The sequence below is a fragment of the Poeciliopsis prolifica genome, unplaced genomic scaffold (genome assembly GCF_027474105.1).
Source record: "Poeciliopsis prolifica strain line A6 unplaced genomic scaffold, Auburn_PproV2 SCAFFOLD018, whole genome shotgun sequence".
Taxonomy (NCBI): domain Eukaryota; kingdom Metazoa; phylum Chordata; class Actinopteri; order Cyprinodontiformes; family Poeciliidae; genus Poeciliopsis; species Poeciliopsis prolifica.
Window position 1 is genome coordinate 6,718,315 of NW_026562393.1, and position 13,221 is coordinate 6,731,535.

At 39.7% G+C, this 13,221-nt stretch overlaps 1 protein-coding gene and 1 long non-coding RNA gene across 17 annotated transcripts in view; both read left to right on the forward strand.

The window, feature by feature from the left end:
* Positions 1-471: 471 nt before the first annotated feature.
* On the forward strand, positions 472-1,776 carry LOC129368197 (uncharacterized). The gene is made up of 4 exons (XR_008606802.1): positions 472-546; positions 649-803; positions 899-1,019; positions 1,202-1,776. It is a non-coding gene; the product is annotated as an uncharacterized LOC129368197 (long non-coding RNA).
* A 2,187-nt stretch (positions 1,777-3,963) lies between these two features.
* Positions 3,964-13,221, forward strand: part of nrxn1a (neurexin 1a) — a 95,646-nt gene continuing 86,388 nt past the window's right edge. For all 16 annotated transcript variants that reach the window (XM_055043174.1, XM_055043176.1, XM_055043183.1 and 13 more), the window contains exons 1-2: positions 3,964-4,269; positions 5,233-6,625. In XM_055043174.1, the coding sequence (XP_054899149.1) occupies positions 5,893-6,625 (733 nt within the window). In that variant the 5' untranslated portion in view covers positions 3,964-4,269; positions 5,233-5,892. The remainder of the gene's footprint in view (positions 4,270-5,232; positions 6,626-13,221) is intronic.

Sequence of the window (13,221 nt, forward strand, 5' to 3'; positions counted from 1 at the left end):
TAAAATCTGCTGTTAGGCACCTCCCCACAAAAGCAATCAGAGAGAAGTATGCCTTTGGATAGTGACAAAGGCATCCCTCAAGGATCCATACACCAAAAAAGGCAATGTAATGTTTTTTTGTTTGTTTGTTTTCTACAATCAATCATGCTCTTTTATTTTGTGACTCAAAACTGTAATTTTGCATTTAATTTTTGTTCTTTTTTTTAGGAGCACTTTTATGATGCAGCAAGCAGCACTGGATACATTTCATGGCGTCTTAAAACGGTCCTAAGGAAGATTCAAAGAGGATCTCTTGTGCCATCAAGTAGCACAATTACATTTCATCTGGAGGCCCAAATATACAGAGAACTGTGATTGTTGAAAAACAGCTTGATGGGAATGCCTGCCAGGAGGCCATATCTCTGCTTAACCACACCACAGACAGGTCCGTGATCTTTCAGAAGATGAGAGAGACTTTTGAGCACCGTCACAAGCTTATTAAGATGCCAGTGGAAGAAATGATATATCCTGACCACATTCCCGGGGTTCCTGGACACAAAAGGATTGGTAAGTGTTCAACTGAAGTCTTTAAATGTGGATTTTTACATTGTTATAATGGTTTGATTTCTACATGCTATTAAAGATTGATCAAGACCGTCTCCTATTCAGTGAAGAAACCTCATCCAGACTGCTGCAGAAGTGGGATGTGTTCTTCAAACCAAATGTCATCAAGGAGGCTAAGCGTTTCACTTCTCCACCTGAGTTGAGAAGTTTGGTGCAGTCAGCGGAAAGTCTTCAAAGCGATGACCTCACTAACACATCTAGTAAGTACCTGGATATATCTGAAGATAGTTGACTATTCAGAGTATTCATAAAGTTCTGATATTATAGCTGAAAACTTTTATAAATTTGTCCTCAGGCTATGACCAAGAAATGGCCTCGCTGTTACTTCTCTTACATCTTCTTCCACCGCAGGAGGACAGAAGTCTCCAAAAATCAGTGCAAGTGATGCAGATGAGAGACTTGTTGTCATTCATAAGGTAATTGAAATTTAAAATATGCAAAATTATTTGTCTATTTCATTTTATAGACATGCATAAATACAGATGTTTGAATGACAGCTTTGAAGATGTCTGGGCATACTTAAATTTATTTTTATGTCACGTATCGTAAAGCTGTATGTTTTGTTTCTAATGTTTGGTGTATATCTTTTTAATTTTAGTCATGCTGCAGTTTAGAGGAGCATCTTCGGGGACAATGGGGTCTGCAGCCATACCTCCTTGCTGTTGGGCATCAGAAAAGAAAGATTGACAGCTTCTACATCGTCATGGATAAGTGCCTCATCCCATGCCAGACAAACAGTTCTCTTGGAACATTTGATGAGCTATTCAAAGCACATTTTGTGTTTAATTTCTCTTATGATGCTGCATTGATGAATTTCTACACATTTCTGCAGACAACAGTGTATAACATTGACGTGGGCAAAATGAAGGAATCGCTCAGAGTTAGGGACGTGAGAGCAAGGCTGCTAAACCAGTCCGTTGAGCTCTCTTGTGAGTAAGTCAGGCTAAAAAATGTTGACCTGTTTTTATGTGTCAAAAACTGTATCCAAGCGGAAACATTTGATCATCATCATGCTTTCAAAATTGTTCAAAGTGAAGAAAGGCATTTAGTAAAAATCCCTGAACTTAAATTTCTTTTGATATTCAAAACTCTTATGGCATTTCTAATGAATGTTTGATCATTGTACCACAATTTAAAATGTTGGGAACACAGCTGCAAAAATAAAGTGTTCAAAATGTATGTACTTGTGTCAAGTTTTTTTTCTTAATAATTATTATAATTAATCATAATCATAAAGTAACATTTTTGGAATGAATAACACTTGAAAGTGTTAAATCAACACTAATAAAGTGGTAAATTTTTGTTCCTGGATCAGTGTTATCCAGTATATCCCACAGTGTTGAATTAACCCTGTTTTGTGAGTTAAATAAGTAACTCTGATAAAGTGTTAAAATTTTAACTATATTGAAAGTGTTAATTTAACTCTTGATGAGAGTGGACTATATAAGCACTGAAAAAGTGTTAAAATCAACTCTGTGGGAGTTAAATTAACACTGGACTTTTTGCTGTGTAGTTTGTGATTAAGCACAAAATCACACAAGACATTGAGAAAAAATATATGAGCAACATGAAACTTCAAGCAGAAAGATTTTTATGTTTTGTAATTTAGGTGAAAAAAAGACTTTAAATCTGAGGATCATTTTCTCAGTTAGTTATTTGAGGAATGTAAAAATTTAGATGAGAGGTTGACTCGTTATACCAACCTGTTACATCCAGGTTCCTGTAAAACAAAACAAATAAATCTGATTATTAATATCTACTGTATTTAGCTAAAGTAACAGGATTTGTTATGATGAAATTTTCATGATTAATTTCAGTTATTTTTGGCATTGCAGCATTTGAATTTTGAACCAATGAGCTGGGTAAAATTAACAATGACATGGTTTGTGGTTATCGGTTTCTCTCTGCTTTATATCAAATCATGTGGATAGATTTTGATCAGTCCATGCCATGTTAAACTGCACTTATTTATTTTTTAAAACAGAGAAAAGGGGCTCTATTTTTAGTTATTCTGAGTTTTGCAGTCATTTATTCTACTTGCACTCTCGCCTCCACATTCTCAGTCATACTGAGTCACAGGATGAGTTACATTTCATCAAACATTGATCAACAACCCCTCTTTTTGTTTAACTTTTTAAACTTCTTTGATTGTTTTTCAAGTTGTGAAAAACACTCGTCAGTCTTTTATGCACTTTGGAACATACATCTTTCATGAGCTTTTATTGTTAAAAGATTAATTCTTTTCTAAAGCTATATTCTCATGTGTTGAGTTTTTTAATCACATTATTAAATTATTAAATGATCAATTAATGTGATTATTAATCAGAATATTTCAATTCTACACCCCGCTTTGCTAAAATCTAAATGTAAATAAATGTGACCTGTGACTCAATCTTTATGCCAGTAATAAGGTGTAAACCCCCCCCAAAAAATACTAAAGAAATAATAAAAAGTTACACTTTTTTTCTCCTTTTTTTAATGGTACTTTTAAGAGTTGTTTTACAACCTACACCGTTTCTGACTGCTAACCTCAATGAGAAATTTGGTCAACTAAATACTTTACAGTGTTCTGACAAATATACATTACTTATTAGTATTTAAGTTTAAAGTTGACAATTTTGTTTGGGAAAGTGTTTCTTCTGCCTGAATTTGTCAATTTGTAAATATTTTACGTACTTGTATTCATTTTTAATTTGAATCTTTAAAATGACAGAATTGGTACATCACTTTATATTTCTATCTGTCTGATAACATCATTTTAAAACTATCAAATTAGATGTTATGATCAGGAATTCAGTACTTCAGCAACCTTCTCAGAGTAATTTCCTGTTGAAGTAGTCCAATAATTACTCGAGCATAATTGTTGACTGCCTCTACATATTGTATTAAAACAAATTTAAAAAGAAGGTTTTTGTGGCCTTTATTTATTAGTGACTGGACAGGAGAAAAAGGAAAAACTGCAGTAAGTGGCTCAGGGCCAGGAACTGATCTGGGGTTCACCTCTGCGTAAGTTTCACCTGTAGCCGGTCCACAAAAAGTGGTTTTACTAAAAACCACAAACCATGAGTGACAGAAAGATTTTTATTGGTATTTAATAAGGGAGGGGGGAAAGACTAAAAAGATAAAGTAATTTTGCTACAATATGTAAAGTTTTGAACACATTACATTACATAGGCTATATGGAGGCCCATCGATTAATGTGTTACATATATAAATACATTTCGCGCGAGCCTTGAGCGAGCGCTGTCCAAGGTGCTGCAGCACTGCACGTCCCCTCCCTTTCTCTCCTTTTCCTCGCGCACACACATTTTCTCTCCCTGAAAACCACGTGACCCTCCCCTCTGCCGAGTCTGCCGCGAGAGCATCATCAGACTGCACCTTTTCCTCCTCGGGAGAACGGAGGAGAGAGCGAGCCAGAGTCAGACAGACGGAGAGAGAGAGAGAGAGAGAGAGTGGAAGAGAAAGAGAGAAAGGGAGAGAGAAGGTGGGGGAGAGAGCGGGAGGCAACAACACCTTGTCATCTTCAGTAATAGTTGTGTTCCTGTCTGGTCGTTTCCCTTTTCCCCGTCTTCTCCTCTCGCGGATTCAAAATCCACCTCAAATGGGAAGGGAGATCGATGCGTCGCGCGCGGCACTGTTGCCACGGAACCACAGGATGCGCGTGAGGTAAGCGAGGATCCTTTGAACAAAAGCGGTTCTGTGGCTTTTATCCACAGAGGAAACGCGCTCCCACGTTCCAGTTGGCACAATGAACATCAGCTTTTGATTGTCCATAATGAAAAAAAAAGGGAACGGAAGTCGGAGATAATACAGGAGTTAGCAGCTAATAGGGCGCAGGTGACGATGAAGCTGAGCAACTGCCACAGGGAGTGAAAGAAAAAAAATGGAGAAGAGGTATGGCTGCAAATCGAGAATCGATAATTCAACCGCATTCATTCACCCCGTCTATCAATACCTGTGATGTCTCCGCTTTCTTTCGCTTGTTTTCAACACGGTGTGAAGCCTCCTGTTAGTGTAGTGAACGGTTATATTCGCAGTCAGTGCAGGTTGTGTCCCCCCCGCCCCATTTCTTTTTTCTTTTTTTTTCTTTTTGGTTTGGAGGCGTTCAGACGTTAGAAACTGGGATTTTGGAGCCTAATTCGATTTGAGTCATCCACCGCAGTAGCAGCGGTGGCGGGAGCTGCTCCCGTCTTTGTGATGGGGCTAACTGGAAACCAAGAAGGTGCACTGAAGCTGCTCCTTACCATAAATACCATCAATATTTTCTCCCTTAAAAATAGCAACAAAAAGTGGAGTCAAAAGGTCGTTCAGGAAAGACAGCATTTAGGGAAATATTGTTTGTGACTTGAAGCTAAGTTGCAGGTATGCCGCCTAAAAAGCCTCCTGCGGCATTATGAATCCCCCTTATGAAGATGCTGTTGGTGTGTTTGAGTTAAAGTCAAGCTTTTATTACTCATATTAATTCCGATGCGTTTACAGATTGTTCAAATGTGACTAGGCTAGCGGCTCTAAATCCATGAGAAAGTGTAATTTGAGAATAACAGGCTCAGCTTGCGTGTGTATGTGTGTGTTTTGTATGAATGTGTGTGTTGACCCTGGTTGATTGTGTCGTCTCTGTTCTCTCTGTAGGTCGCTGGAGAGAGTGATGACGCGGCAGTGAGAGACACACATACCTCAACCTGCTGGCACACACTCACATATACACGCATATTTGCCCACACACGCTTTAAGTCTTGCCCCTCGAAGACAAGGAAGAGGAGAGAGGGGGAAAAAATACTGCTATGACGGTGTCATTTCTCACCATTACCAGTGTGTGAGCTGCACACACAAGCACACACACGCACACTTGCACTCCATGGGGAGTTGCCTGCATGGGGGATAAGACCCTATCTAGGGCACAAAGATGGAGTTTGCATCCTGTTTGTCCCACATCTAACACACTAACATACTCACACACAGCTGGAGTCTCATGACTGAAATAAGGAATGAAGAGGAGACGCTGAACATCGAAAAGACAAGACAAACACCAGGCCGAGGCATCAGAAGATGTTCAAAGGGTGTTAACAGAACTGAGGGTGCTGCCGTCTGACCCCTCCCTCCCTCTCTGGAGGTTCATTGTAGCTGAGCTCTCTTTGGTTGAAAGCATTACCAAGACAGCAGGGGGGACAGGTGACAGTGTTCTACGAAGTGCCCTGCAATTGTCACCATGAGCTGTAGGCCAGAGGGAACATCCCAACTCTAGCCTCTATTTAATTTTGTGTGTGTGTGCGTGTGAGAGCGAGTGTGTGCATGAGTGTAATGGCGGTTTGCGTTTGGGCGGCAGCCCCCCTGCTCTTTCTGGGGCTGTGCCTGTGCAGCGTAGGGGGCCAGGCCCAATTGGAGGTCCTGGAGTTTGGGGGCGTATCCAGCCAGTGGGGGCGGTTTCCGGTGTGGAACGCCTGCTGCGAGAGCGTGCTGAGTTTCAGCCTGCGGACTCAGAGCCAGGAGGGCCTGCTGCTCTACCTGGATGACGAGGGCTACTGCGACTTCCTGGAGTTGCTGCTTCTCCAAGGGCACCTGCACCTACGCTTCTCCATCTTTTGTTCTGAGCCAGCTGAGCTGGAGTCAGGCGTGGCGGTGAGTGATGGGCGGTGGCATGCGGTGCGTGTCAAGCGGGACTGGAGGAACACCTCGTTGGAGGTGGATGGGCAACTGGAGGGATGGGCAGAAGTGAAGAGTAAGAGAAGAGACATGACAGTATTCAGTCACACATACATGGGCGGGTTGTCAGCAGATCTCCTCTCCTCGCCGCTACGCACCACCTCACAGTCAGTGCGGGACTACCCCGCCTTTCGTGGCTGGATCACGGCAGTGAACATCAGCGGCTTGCTGGTCACGCTGGATGGCTCAGAGGGCGTCAGGGTAACAACTGGCTGTGGGCCGGATCACCAGTGCCAGAACGGAAGGGTGTGCAGCGTAGTCAACGACCAGGGCGTCTGCAACTGCTCCGACACCGGCTACCAAGGCAATAACTGCAGCAAAGGTAAGGCCTGAAACCATGCTGACCCATCATATACATCCCATCCTTTACAGATACTGACAGACAGACGTACAGATTTATCTTAAACCACATCTGCAAATTTAACCCGGAAATTCCTTACCCTAGTTTTCTTAAAAGAGCATATTATTCACACCTTCACAGTTCTCCTGGGCTGGCATCTACAGACCAGCAGCCTTCACAAAAAGTGCTAGGCCTGCATACTGATTATGTTTTATATTGATTTCTTGCCTGCAAACGACTCCCAGCCTACGACGTTCACCCAAACTCAGATATAAAGCTCCTGCTAGGAAGGGCAATCAGTTTAGCGAGGTCTGAACTGAGATGGTGGGAACAGCTGTTAAGTGTCGCAGTAACACGGTAAAGTCTTTGAGTCAGCAGACTGAATACAGATTCCTGAAACCCAATGAAAGATCTCTCCTGGCTGGCCGGCTTTGAAGGTCTAGATTGGTGTATTTGGAAGAACACAGTTCCCATATAGGTCCACCATGGATGGGGTAGCTGGATGGTGTTGAGAAACTCTAATTGGAACCACGCTAAGAGGCTGGAAATCACCGATTGTTATATGGCTGACACCTGACTGCCTGTGTTAATGGATTTGGATTGATTTCAGATGGCCTTCAGAGCTACTATGCATAGGGTGTTGAAATGATGTGTGTAGAATCTATCACTTGCCATTAATTTTAACAGCCTCCAGCCTTTTGAGATGCTCTGTTTGCATCTGGTATAGTGTATGTTAATGTGACAGCGCTCCTATAGAAGACAGAAACAGCAAAGGATGTGTTTCATGAATGAAAAACTACTCAAAAAGGAACAATATGCTTTAATATTTAAACACCATAGAAACACGCTCGTTTAATTCTGCCAAACAAGCATTTGGTCAATATGAGCGCCAATAGGCAGGCCATTGTAATTATGGCCATTACAAAAGCAAAACATTTGCTTAATGAACTCAGCTACCTTGTTATGGCCCTCAGTGCAAATGCTTTCATTGCCACCCTGCTAAAGATGTGTGTGTTGTCAGATCTCCTTGAATTAATTGAAAACAAATCTGCATTCTTGATCAATAGCTCTAGAAACTGCTGTAAACCAAAGATACATTCCAGCTTTGCCCAAGCCATTGATTTCTTTTTCTTTTTTACTCCCTAGAATTTAATGATACAAATGCATCTGCCAAAAATGGTTGGGTTGCCTTGCAGTTTCTCCACCAGGAAAAAAAAAAAAAGACCTTATAGCACCGCTGTCAGCATCACACACATCTCTTTAGCCACCCACCGCCTCACACCTTCTCATTTAGTGGACCGTGGGATGGCCTGGGTTGCCATGGAGACAGGACTAATAAGGAGACCTCATGCCAGGAGTGTCTCTTCATCATATTTCTTTCATTTCCCCCTTCGGCGTTAGCCTCCCTTTTCTTGTTACCTGCAGGCGGTGCCCGTCTTCCCGTGACGTCAGCCGTAATGTTTCCCATCCAAATCTGCATCATCTGAACTTCTTTGTGTGTAGCGTGTACAGTTAGTGTGGGAAGCATCAAGCTTTACCAAGCAGCTTTAAAGGTAGATTTGCTGCTGCTTTGTGTTCACACGTGCAGAAATAATTAATCCACAGGGGGAGAATTAATAAAATCACACTCCAACAATTAGTCAATTAGTTGTAGAAAATGAGTCATAAAGTAGCTCAATTGTGAACTGTCAGGTAAAAAAAAAAAAAAAACACCCAAAAAAACAAGAAAATTCTTTACAGATTCAAGAATCCTAATGTATGCTTTTGATGCCTTTTTACTGTCATACATGATAAGGTATCGAGGGATGCGCAGTTTTATGATTCTCTTTGTCTATTCTGATTTTGACCAAAGTTTAAATGTCAAGGACTATAACACATAAAACTGAAAAAATGCTGCCAATTCCTTCATAAAGGTAGTTGTTTAATATCCAACATATACTTAAGAAATTACATATCAAACTGTTTGTCCCAGATCTTCATCTGGTTATTATACTCCAAGGTGCTTGGTGTTGGGTGACAAAACTGGGGGAAGTCTGAGTTGTTGATGCATTTGATGAATAGGAAAAACAGTCTGACGTTCCATATGTGATCACTGCTGATCTCAGAAAAATCGTCCAATTCCAATCCCTGGATGACTGATTCTTGCATCTCTGGAGATGTCCCAAAACATCATCTGACAAATAATCTGTACATTACTTGATTACAAAATAAGCTGTGTATTTAGCTGCTCTTGCTTTTAAAAGATGCATACCTTTTCTCTCATTCAATTGTTCATTTAACATAATTCTTTATTTTCACACACTATATGTAAAATCAAGCAAGTATTTAAAAATAATTATCAAAATATTTCAATGTATTGTAGAAGATCAAATAGTGACAAAACAGAGTATTCATTTGTTATTAATAAAGTAATTCCTGCCATAAGTGTTTGCAATCAAAGAACTTAGGCTTTCTTAAATACAGGAAGTGACTAGTTAAGCTGTGCAAAGGCTCCCTGCTGCACTGAAAATTACTCTTTATGTGCTCCAAGCCAGTCTAATCCAATCTGCTGTTTTGCTTCTCCTCAGTGACACACTCATACCTCAACAAACATATGCAGCCCAAATGTACAACCACATGTAGACACACATTGTGAGATATGCAGCCTCCAGGACCACCATTGTTCACACCACCGCTGATGTACCTGACAGCAGGGCAAGCTCTATGAGCTAAATAAGAGATGCATACATTTTACATAAAGGCTCTCAGCAGAAACATTGCCTACATGGCGCAGGCACTTGTCACTCAACAAGAGACTGCTCGTATCTATGAAGTGGAAGATATATATTCCTAGAAATGGACTCACAAATTAGCTGCCAGTGTTGTGGATAACACCTGGTACACAGATTGTTTTCCCCTCTTGGCAGTAGATCTTCTCCTCAAATGGGTCCACGGGTTGAGCAATAGTATGTTTGACATTGGGGAAAATCATATAGCTTTACAAGAGAAAAATGATACTTATGCTACCTCTTGAATAAAATTACAGAGCTGGATAAAGTATAAGAGGCTATTATTTGTGGGCTGAGTAACAGGGTCTCTCTCTTTTTTTTTTTTCCGGTGCCATTTCCATTTCCAGTGTTTGCATATTTAAGATTATAGGGACAATTCAGTATAAATGAGATTGTATAAAATGCTCAGGAGCAGTTATTTATCTACATCTTCATTTTGTAGAAATAGTTTCTTCCAGAGGCTAAAGATAACAGCTAGTGAGAAAGTAAACCTTGCCAACAACATGGAAGAAAATGGACTTAAGAAGCACTAAATTGTTTCATGCAGCAGCATTTTGGGTATTTGGACGAAAAAAAGAGAAATGGTGAAAATGTGACAGACAAGAGACAAACAACTTAGGATGGAAGAATGTCACAACTGGCTAAATGTTAGCAGCTAACAACACTAAAATAAGCATCTGTTGACAAGTCCTTGTTGTGCTGAAGAGCTTTAACAGTCCAGTTCGTGTGAACTGCACTGAATCTTCTTTAATTAAAAATCAAATGCTATTTTTCATTTGTTTATCTTAAACACGTTTTAAAGTGTTTAGCTTCCAGAGCAAAGATGTTTCTTTCTTTAAATAGCATTAAATTTAACTTTGCTTTATCTCTTCCCATTGGTACTTAAATTAAAGACTACTTTGCAGTTTTGATGAGTTTGGACTCATAATTTCAATATTTAGCTTGGATTAGATTATAATTCTTGAATAAATAATTTTAAATTTTTAAAAACACTGTTTAGAATTTCTGAAGCTTTTATGTGTGAAACACAAAATGGGAGCATTTTTAATGCTTTTTTTTGCATTAAAACCTCCTAAACTTTGACAAGTATAAAATGTGCAAAAATTGACTCAAACCTTTAATTTACTAGCTACAGAAGTGAAAGCAATTGCTTGAATTGTAATAAAGAAAGAAATCGTCTTCTGGTTTTCCCAGAAATGTTGCTAACTTCATCTAATTCTTGTTTCTTTTCGTGCTACTCGAAACCTTTTAGCAGAACCATGCTTAAAAACTACTGAACTTTCCCTCTAAGGCGTAATTCCTGTTTCAAGAAGATGGAAAAAAGACAATTGATAGTTTGGAAACAATAATTCAAGTCCATGTTATGAAAGTACAGTAACTTGTGAGCAATAGCCCAGGAAACAATCAGAGTGCTATTGAACTGAAAGCATTTCTGAGCAATTTAGCAAAAAGATAAACCTTTGAGAAAAGGGTGCAGTACTCTTTAAAGTGTTTGCAGTTCTTCTCCCATACCCAGTTGATTCATGTTTCTCATTTTCTTTAAATAGTTTAGAAATACAGATAGCTCAGAGAGAAGAATTTAGCAGATGATGTATTTTTGTGGACGAATTAGATTGTGCTTTAAAGTGCTTTTTATGGTCTCAAGTGTTTTTACATCAGGTCCTGCACATTCTGCAGTTCATTTTGGTCTGACAAAGATACTGCCTCAGTGTTATGCCTCCAACCGCAGTTTGTTCAGGCTGCAGCCAATATTCATGCCACTACCAAGGAGTAGCCCTAATCAACTTAGAGTATGTCTACAGTAAGAGCGAGCCGGTGTGAAGTTACCAGGAGTAAACATAGCATGTATCATGATATAACTGATTTATTTAAAACAAAAAGCAGCTAATGCAGCTGCTCCAATAATATAACATAATTAATGTGGTAAAAATGTTTTCTAAGCAACCTATTTATAAACATTTTTATGTATAAATGTGAATAAATGACTGCTAACATTTAGTTGTTGGATGAAGTGGTCATCACACAGAATATTATAAAATTTTTGCCAAATAATAAGTTAGTAAGTTGACATCAGGCAGTTAATCTGTTGAGCCTGCCGCAGCTTTAATCTTAAAACATCATTACCGCAATTATATTGATGCATGGAGCTCCTTTAGTTCCATTACTGTCTGTGTTTTTCATGACAGTGAACATTTCCAAACAGGCAAATTTGTATTTTTGTAAACAAAAGAGAAGTGTAGAGCCTTGTTGCAGGCAGCTGACTAGCAGTGGGCAGGTGGTGGAAGAGATATCATCTCTGGTCATTCCTATTGATTTGATGTCTCATCAAAAGGAGTTCAAATCACAGAAACTATGGAAACTTTTATTACCTCAGTCTACTTTGACACTGGCTACTCTGAGCTCAGAAGTGTTGACATATTTTGGATGTGCTTATTAAAAGCTTTAACAAACTTATTTTCTGGTTTCTCTTTGAAGCTTGACTTCATGATTAATTTGGCTAAGAATTATCTGAGTGCTTGGAGCCACTAGTACATTTGAAAACCAAAAAACAAGCAGAAAACTGTAAATTCCTCATTCTTGATCCCAATACACATGCAGTATCCTGAACAGGAGAGAGTACTTAATAGAAAAGACTTCCACTTGATTTCCTTTGGACCCACATCATGGGGTTTACTGCAAAAAACATGACAAGCAGCTTGACACAGGCTCTAATTTTAAATAAAGGGAACATTTTTAATTTTTAGTTGCAGTAATGACTTGACTGGAGTCTATTTTTGCTTAAATTTGAGTGCATTCAGGATTTTTATTTCTTATAATAATGATTCCATTTTATTTATTTTTCACATGCTTCAGGTAGTACCTTCTTTATATATTAAACATTTTAAATGTTAATCTGTGGGTAAATTCTGTTTTTGGGTGTTCAAAGAATTGCATAAGTGTGCTAGAACAAAATAAACTAAAGTGAGGTAAAACAGCCATTTATTTGTTGTTTAAATCATTTAAATGAATTTAGATTCAGCAATTAGTTCAAAAAGGAATTTCTTCGTGGCAGCCCTAGTTTGAGCAGGTCCGTGCCTAAATTTAATCCCTGTCTGACGCATTTTGCCCTGCAGTGAGAGCAGAATGAACCTGGCTTGTTAAGCCTGGCCTGGCTTGCATTGTCCTTGAGGGCAAACCGCTGTTAGCATGCTAATGGCTCCACCTGTTTCTGCCATGCTACTCGCAAGGGCAGAGGCAAGGAAACACTCTTCTGACCACGCAAATCAAAACACACGCACACACTTTCACACACGTAAAAAAAAACCCAAAAAAACATTGACACACACAGCCAGACCCAGCACTGAATCATGCATGCCCCTTGTCCTTTTTTGCACTGCTAATCCATCCCTACATGTTTTCCCTGCTATTTCACGTCATTATTACTGCCATAGTCAATGTTGCTGTGTTTGCGTGAAAGACAGCGAGAGTGTGAGAGGGAATGTGTGTGATTGGGTTTGTGGGTAAGTGTGTGTGCGTGTGTGTGTGTGTTGCATGCTATCTGTCGGGGTGCTCTGGGGAGAGGAAGCAGCTACAAGGTAAGTTGTGGGGTAAACGGCTCTTGAATCCAAATCTACAGGTAGGAATGTATATTGATGCCAACGCCCCTTCCCTCTCTTACTTCCACCCTCTCTTCCTACAAAATGTGGGTGCTTGTGTGTGCTGTTAAGATGAGATCTAAGGAAAGTTGTACATTTCTTTAACCTGGCTGCGTGAATATACGTCTAAGCAAACCTCAGTTTTGGCTACCAGTGAAGCATGGTATCCATCGTG